Below are 8921 nucleotides of genomic sequence, written 5' to 3' on the forward strand. Positions count from 1 at the left end.
GCATTATTTTCGCTGTAGTACTAACAAAATCTATGGAGCAGAGCGTCCCCTACCTGAGCCTTGTCAATGCGGTAGAAGCGGTCGGCTGATGTGGCTGTGGAGACAACAGATAGTACTGGATGTCAGTTCACTGTACAGTCAGTGATGCACTTCATCGATATGTAAGGGTGATTTGTTTTGTTTTGTTTTATCTCATTTTTCCTCTTGTTTGAAATGCACTGTAACCCCTAGAAAAAGCTTTTTGGTTTCACTGTGCACTTCAGTGAGGTGGAAAGACAATAAAGTTGAATTGGATGAACTATCTAGGTATTGCTACCCGTCTCTTTATTCCTTTCATCAGGTCCCACCATTTTACAGTCTGCTGACGGCAGAGACAGGCAGATATGTAAAGGTGGACTTGGCTAAAATCATGACAAAAATACAAAACAGATTTGCTAAAAAGATGTACTTTGGATGGGAATCTGAGTGCTTTACCCACTTTGCCCCATCCTCCCTGTTTATTTACATAATCTCTAGTTTTTGCATACTTTTGATCAAGAGTCATATTTACAGTGGTGAAGTATTCAGGCTCCTTGACTTTTTGCACATTTTCTTTTTCTGTGCTACAAAATTAGTTGAAAATGGGATCTATTTGGGATCTATGCAAACTACTCTCTCCTATCGAAGTGGAAGGAAAAATCATGACATTTATGTGAAAGCATAAAATTCCATCAACTCCAATTCCAATAAGTACTACATCATTTCTATCAAAAACTGATTGATCTAATTGTGTCTTTATTGCTAGGCAGGCTCATACCAGGTCCCTTCAACAGACCTTAATTAGATTTTAGTTTTCTGCTTCAGAATGCTGGAGCTCAGTACTTAATACGTGTCACATATGGATAGTCTTTGGATAGGGAAAGTGCTTTGTGTGTGTTTCAGTCACTCACAGTCCAGGAAGCTCCAGTTGGGAGAGAGTCTACTGGTTGAACTGGTCCGGGGGACGCCTCGACTCTCATCCTGGAGACAGACAAACAGACAGAAACAGAGAGTCTGGATTTTAAAATCTCTTCATTGCACAAAAAAGGAAGTGTATATATTTCACAAACGTAGGGAAAACTACTCCAAAGAGAGAGAGAGACAAAGAGAGAAAGCGAAACAAGAGCAAACAAGACAGAGGCAAACAGAGAGAGAGCAGGAAAAAAATCTATTACATGACAGAGAATCAGGACAATGACACACCTTATACTGTAATAGAAGTTAGGGTTAGACTGATATATTAGTTTGCTGATATATCAGGCCGACAATTGGCCTTTTATTACAAAATTGTATAAAACAATCAAAAAATAATCAGCCAGCCATGTCGTCCCCCACTGATATGACAGAGGTTGCTTCCCTGACCACAGCTAGTGAATATGCTTTTATTATTATTTTGAAATCATTCCAGTGTGGTGTGGTGTATCAACAGCTTCAGGGGTGTCAATCTGTAAAACTTGCAATTTTATTTTTTCATTCATTTATTTACATGTATTTGGGGGGTTTTCTAGGTTAATTCTTAATTTAAAGGCAACAATATATCCCAGACCTTCCTCTACCATTGAATAGGCAGGTCAACCTTCTTTAAGGAACTGCAAATGCACTTAAAACAATATCATTAGTATCACATGATGGTCTAAATGCTGTTTCAGAAGCTTGTCTACTGTGTTAAGAATAACAGTCTGGGGGAAACACTGAATCTTTGTAATTATTTAGATTTTTTGGCATGAAAATTGTCAAATTTAAAGCCACTGAATATGTCAGCTATCAGTAGCATCAATTAAAAAATGTCAGCTTTCAAAAACCCATATTGGTCGAACCCTAGTATAAATCCAGAGAGGGCCTTCCTGCAGACAGACACTCAGACATTCTCTACCTGATAGTGCACTCTGTGGCCAGTAGATGGAGCCTGGTGTAAATCCTATCAAGCACAGCAGACAGGTTTCAAGGTTAATACACAGTCAAGGCATCTCCAACAAAACACATTGGTGTTAACTTGGTTAGTGAATGTTTCCCACAGGAGACGCACACTTGTTTAATGCAACATCCCACTATGCATGACTGAGCATGAGGGATGCAACGTGCATCATAAAATAATGATGATGAAGAGGAGGAAGCAGAAGAAGAGGAGGAGGAGGAAGAAGGAGATGAAGATGATGATGACGTTGAAGATGATGACTCACCTCTTGTAGTCTGTCAATGTAAAGTCTGCAGGTCTCCAGGTCACAGTCCCCCCTCACTACCACAATGCCCACTGGGATGGCTGGAATACACACACACACACACACACAGTCAGCTTATACCTGTATGATGTTAATAGTGATCCTGTCATATCGGTTTCATAACACACACACACACACACACACACACAGAATCTTACAGATGTCTCGTAGTCGTTCTTTGTCGTACTGCAGTCTGTCGTACTCCTGGAGGCTGATCCGGTTCACTCTGAGACGCAGACGATCTGGAACTGCGTGAGGACTGGAAAACACACACGCACACGTGCGCACACACACACACACACACAAAAACACCCACACAACCACACAAGCAAGCACACAGCCCAGACATACACAAACATACAAAGGTAAGGACACACATGCGCATACAAGCATGCATACACACATACACCCACATACATACACACACACACATACACACCCAGACACACGTCACAAACCAAATAACAGCTTTCTCATCATAATCACATCCAATCTCTCCACAGAAACAGGCTTTTGGCTAAATGGTCAACATCCTCTAGAGCTGTATATCTAAACGAGTTGCACCACTGAAAAGACTCTTGACTTCATCAGCAGAGGTTTAAAAATGTTTGAACATTTCTGAAGTTATGAAAGCTTCCACCAGTAGCACATCTCTTTAAGATATAGGGCTCTGCTATCCTCCTGCAAGACGACTCTGATTCTCTAGTTTGAGTTTGAAGGAGGCCATTTTGAAGCAATGTCAATGGGCAATATTGCCTTAAGCATGGATGGAGGTAGATGAAGGGACAAAATCGATGATGAACAAAAGCACAATGTCAAAATACTGCTGGTCATACAGTTACTGTTCGCAAAATCGCCCATCTACCCAGCCTCAAAATCTTACCTGCATATTGTGGCCTGACCTACTATCAAATAATAATCATAATTAGTATTTAAAATTAATTCAATTACTTCTAAGCAATTGTTTGACCACTGTTGAGTTCAATATAGCCAATCAGATTGCTCCGTGAGTCCAAACCCTGCCTGTCTTACCCCAGAAAGTCAAAGTAATTGAAAGGATTTTAAATGATAGTAAGTTGTTTTCTCTTGGCACCACTTGGAGTCCTCATTTGAATTAAACATGATGCAATATTGTGATTGCAAAATGGCTGCGGGGGGGGGGGGGGGGGGGGGGGAGTTCGACATCAAGTGAACGCAAAAGGATTGGTGCGGGTAAAAAGTGTACAGCTCAGGGTAAAGTTAAGGGTAAAGGGAGAACGTCGGGTGAAACACAGACAGAGACAAGAGGCAGAAGCACATTGAGAAGTGAGAAGGCTTCAGCATGCTGCCATACACTCTCTCTCTCTCTCTCTCTCTCTCTCTCTCTGCACTTACTTCTTACGCACAACAAAAACACACACTCAACACGACACAACTAGGGTTTGACCAATATGCGATTTTGTACTGATATTCATCAATCAATCATTAAATGTGATTATTTTCATACAAAAAACATACAAAAATCTAAAATGTATTTAATGTTTCCCCCAGAACTGTATTCTTGTCAGGGTGGAAAAGCCTCTGAAACAGCATTTAGACCATCATGGGACACTAAAACTCTCCATTAGACCTCAGGATAATCATAATTAACATATTCATACATCAGAAAGTCTCAAAATTTGATTCAGGTTAAAGGAATAGGTCACCCAAAAATGAAAATTTTGTCATCATCTACTCACCGTCATGCCAGTTGAAACACAGGTGAAGTTTGTCCATATAACACACAGGGAGGTTGCCAGCACAACTCCATAGCAGCCTTCTCCAAAACAACTGAAGTCAGTGGGGACCAGTTCTTCAGAGTTCCAAAAAGACCTATATTTACACCATAATTTAGTGCAAATCTTAACTACAGCTGATTGCTTTGCAACAAATAATGGTGTATAGGTCTTTCTATTCACAGTGTGATTGTTTGGCTGTTTTTGTTTTGGAACTCTAAAGAACATGTCCCCATTGACTTCAGTTGTTTTGGAGAAGGCTGCTACGAAGTTGTGCTGGCAACCTCCCTGTGTGTTATATGGACTAACAAATTTCACCTGTGTTTCATTTGGCATGAGGGTGAGTAGATGATGACAGAATTTTTATTTTTGGGTGAACTATTCCTTTAAGGGCTTTCCATAGACAACCAGTGTAGTATTGATCAATTCTACAATGAATATGTAATCCATCAAACTGCATCATATTGGAGGACGACACTGACTGGACCAGATCTGATTTTTAACAACATAAAGTCGATATATTGGTCTAACCCTGGACACAACATGACACAACATCACTAACTCTCTTTCACACACACACACACACATACAGACAGAGGGCTGAGGTACTTACACAGAGAAGGAGTCGGGGGGAGCAGAGAGGCGGCGCAGATCGGCTGCACACACCTTCTGAATACTACGGCCGCACACGCACGCACACACACACACACACACACACACAGGGGAGGGGAGAGGAGGAGAGAGGAGGAACGTATGACAAAGGGGAGAAGAAATGAGAGAAGGAGAGGAGAGGAAAGAGAGAGGAGAGGAGAGGAGAGGAGAGGAAAGAGAGAGGAGAGCAGAGGAGAGGAGAGGAGAGGAGAGGGAGAGGAGAGGAGAGGAGAGGAGAGGAGAGGAAAGAGAGAGAGGAGAGGGAGAGGAGAGGAGAGGTAAACAAACAAAAGGAATACATTATTGGAAACGTTGCGGATGTGTTTTGGGGGAGAAAAGAAAGAAGAATGAAAGGAATGGAAGACAAACAGGGAGAGGAGGGACAGGAGGAGAGACAGACGGAGAAAAGCCCATAGGTAAGTAGACACACACATATAGATAGCATAGAGTACAGTAACATAGCAGTACATCGAGCAAAGACACTAGTAACTGCAGCTACAGCAAGTATATCTCTCTCTCTCTCTCTCTCTCTCTCTCTCTCTCTCTCACACACACACACACATAGCAGTACCGTAGCTTACAGATTATCGCACACATAGAGCTAGCTGAAATAGATACACAGATATACACAAATAAATATTAGTGTTGCAGGGATGGAGGAGGCAGACAACAGCTAGTAGCAACACGTTAACATTGTAGAAGTTTATACAGCAGGCAACAACTGAAAGAAATTGTTGGACTTTTCAAATTGTATTCTTTTTCTTCGCCATCATGCGGTGCAGATGGGGCCAGGGAGTTGCCGCAGGAAAAAAAATATTATATGGTATTGTGTAAATAGACATCATGCTGTTGATTAATTTGAGATATGTATCGTTCCCACGTTTTTGGACTGGTGAGCTGTAGAGAGATGTAGGACATTTAGAGGAGTGAATGTCAGCTCCTGCTAAACAGATTGTGTGACTCACTCAGTGTAACCCAGGCATTTAAAACACTGCTGGCCTACTTCCTGGGTGTGTGTGTATGTGTGCGTGTGTGTGTGTGACTCACTCATTGAGCAGGGGTACAGAGGTGCGTCTCTTGCTCTTCTGGACCATGTTGGCCTGATTTCGGAGGGAGATGCGGAGAGTGGAGGGAGCCAGCCGACAGGGCTCACCGTCCACCTACATACACACACACGCACATACACACACACACACACACACACGCACACACCATTAACACACGCAACACACACAAGCATCACTCTTAGAAGGACACAACCCATAGTCAAACAGAACATAGCATATAATAGATTCTGGTTTTCTTTACTTATAGAGTGTGTTTTAGGAAAGTGAAATATTTTACTCTAAAATACATTATAATGCCAAGGTTACACATGAAAAGGGCAGGAAAAAACTTCTATCTTTTATCATGTATGTACATACAATATATGTATAGTATATACAGGAAATGTATGTCAATATTACAAAAAAGTCACTTTCATAAATGTTCTTCATGTATTTACATAGAAATATGTTTTTTTTATATATCCCAGGATATATTGTCAAAGAGTATTTTTTAAAATATCCCAGGATACATACATTATTCATGAATATATGAATATTTAATGACAATTTAAAATGTATGTGCTCATCCCATGTTACATTATACATAAATATACATTCTGAAATAGCTTAACAGACTGTAATATTCATTAATATATTTAATGTCAGATTCTGTAGTATGGACTTTTTTGTGTACTTGTCCCCTGCTTGACGATCCCATTTATTTCCGGTCTGCACACTTACACACATACATGTATGGCCTTCTCTGGTAATGTGAATACAGTGCACACCCTGAATATAAGCTGTGTAATATATAAATGAATAACTTGGCAGCAGGGAGAGTGGTAGTGACACGTGAGTGTGTGTACTCACTTGAACAGGTACGGTCTTGAAGGTAGTGAGGACGACTTCTCTGCACTGGTGCAGCCTTTCTCCATGACCGCCCACCTGCAGCGCTGCCTGGTGGACAGGAGGGGAATTCACAGCAGGGATTAACAACAGGAGGACACACAACTTTGTTCCTTCTTCTTGTTCTGCCTGTCTCTCTTCCTCATTCCCTTTGTTTAATTTTGTATTATCCTTATCCTTCCCCCTGTTCCTCCCCCTTCTCTGTTCTTCCTCTCCCCTTTCTATCTTACTCTGACTCCTTTATTTTTCTTTCTCTCTCTCTCTCTTTCTATTCTTTCCCCTCTCTCACCAGTGAGGCCATGGTGAAGCCGATGACCTCGATGCAGCCGTCGTCGTGGCGCTGCGGTTCGAAGTCCCGGTGGTCGCCCGTGTTCCCCCATGGCATGGTGCCAGCACAGTACCTACACAAACACACACACACACCACTAAAGTCATGGCATACCATCACATAATTGCAGATGTCACCACTCCATGATGAACCGCTGGTGACAGCACAGGCACAGCTAACCAAGAAATTGAATGGTTTTAACTAGGGTTAGACCCATATATCAGTTTGTTGATTTCCTTTCTTTTCTTCAGTAAAGCTGTTGAAATAAAGTCACTTCTACAGTATCAGTGGCTCTGTATGTTCACCCACCTCGGAATGTTTAGAAACACAATGCACTGGAATTTCAGCTCCTGGATCTTAGGAGTTAGATCTGTACCATCACACTGAAAAAGAGAGAGAGAGAAAAAGAAAGAGAGAGAAATTAGTGGTTCATAAAGTGAGGTACAGGAACCACCAGGGGGCAGACAGTGTGCATGGTGTCGGTGTGATGACTTGAATTGAAATGCAACTTTTACATATACAAGGAAGGGACATTTTTACATTTGAAATGATAGTGTGAGTCCTCGCAGTCAAGAAAAAAAAAAACGGATGAGCAAGTGTCAGGTCATGCTGCATTCCCAGAAGGAGGCAGCAGCACAAGACAATCAAATGGGGAAGCAGAGGCCAAAACCAGCACAACCTGAGGAAGGCTCTGGGAATTGTTGGCTGTATTTAGGCTCTAATTAAATTTTAAATCAACCTGAGTATCATTTCTGTCCCTGCATTGCTTCCATTTCGGTGTCTAGCACAAGGCTACATCGTAAATGACCAAATATTAAGGTCATTTAAACTGGCAAAACATCGGCGAGGTAATTTCCACCGGCAGTGGATTCAGTCCAACGCCGATCCCTGATGTATTCGTCCATCGCCCAAGCTTAATCAACAACACAAATCCTCCCATACTGAGGTGTGTGGGGCCCGTCCTGCTGCCCCGACATGTCCACACTGACAGTGACAGAGACGGAGAGAGTGTGTGTTGACGCTCACCACCACTCTGACATGCTTGGACAAATCCCTGGAGCTTCTCTGGAGGAAATCTGAGAACGCGGCCTGCTCAGACACACACACACACACACACACACACACACAGAGAAACACACAGAAATAAATACACTGTGCATAACCACAGAAAAGACCCCAGTCAAACAGAATTACAGTTCATTACATTTCCCTCATTAAAAAGAGATCACTCCCCTCCTTGCTTCCTCTCCTCCTCCCACCCGTCCCTTCCCTCCTTCCCTCTCCCATTCTTCACAGGCTATCTGCAGGTTTCAGAACGCCAGATTTAAGACTTTATAAGACCCGTTTAATGCTTTAGATTCGAATCACAGACCAATTAAAATCCAAAATAAAGAAACAAAGCTGGCAAAACCGGTGAATTTCCAATTAAACATAGCTAATGAAAGTTCTGAAACTATAAATGGGCAGTATAAAAAAAAAGACAATAGGAAATTAATTGTGGCGGAACATGAAGTCCAACTGTGTTTAGTAAAGCAGATAGGATGCAGATTGTACTACTAATCCTGTTATGGATTAAACTAAGAATGGAAATGCAGTGCAAAGAAACTTGTCATTGCATGGTGAAAAATAATAACTGTATTTAAGACATTTGAATCATTTTTAAAGCCTTAAATTTAGATAATTTAAGACTTTTTAAGACTTTTAAAGGAACCTTGGATACCCACCCTATTTAATCTTAACCTCCCTCCCTCTTATGAAAGTAGTTATTTCTCTTTCTCTTTTCCCTTCATCCGCCCTCCCTCCTCCCAATCTCTTCGTCTCATCTCTTCCAGCTCCTCAATCTTTCAGTCCTTTCTCTCCTCTCCTCCTCCCATCTCTCTCTTCCCCCATTACTGCATCTCCTTCCCTCCTCCATCCCTCTCTTCACTTTCTCTCCTTCACTCCCACTTCCATCCCTAATGCGCTTCCCTGTCTCCCTTCATTCAGGCAGAACTTGAAT

General features: G+C 41.8%; 1 protein-coding gene across 1 annotated transcript in view; it reads right to left on the reverse strand.

Moving 5' to 3' along the window:
- dgki (diacylglycerol kinase, iota) overlaps positions 1-8921 on the reverse strand; it is a 65530-nt gene that overhangs the window by 12888 nt on the left and 43721 nt on the right. Inside the window, exons 17-27 of the mRNA XM_071920569.2 lie at positions 7949-8011; positions 7232-7305; positions 6884-6995; positions 6559-6645; positions 5690-5802; positions 4605-4667; positions 2396-2496; positions 2199-2278; positions 1892-1936; positions 930-999; positions 54-94 (exon numbers count right to left, since the gene is read on the reverse strand). Coding sequence (XP_071776670.2) covers positions 54-94; positions 930-999; positions 1892-1936; positions 2199-2278; positions 2396-2496; positions 4605-4667; positions 5690-5802; positions 6559-6645; positions 6884-6995; positions 7232-7305; positions 7949-8011 — 849 coding nt within the window. The remainder of the gene's footprint in view (positions 1-53; positions 95-929; positions 1000-1891; positions 1937-2198; positions 2279-2395; positions 2497-4604; positions 4668-5689; positions 5803-6558; positions 6646-6883; positions 6996-7231; positions 7306-7948; positions 8012-8921) is intronic.

Source organism: Centroberyx gerrardi, chromosome 24 (assembly GCF_048128805.1).
Source record: "Centroberyx gerrardi isolate f3 chromosome 24, fCenGer3.hap1.cur.20231027, whole genome shotgun sequence".
Classification (NCBI taxonomy): Eukaryota; Metazoa; Chordata; class Actinopteri; order Beryciformes; family Berycidae; genus Centroberyx; species Centroberyx gerrardi.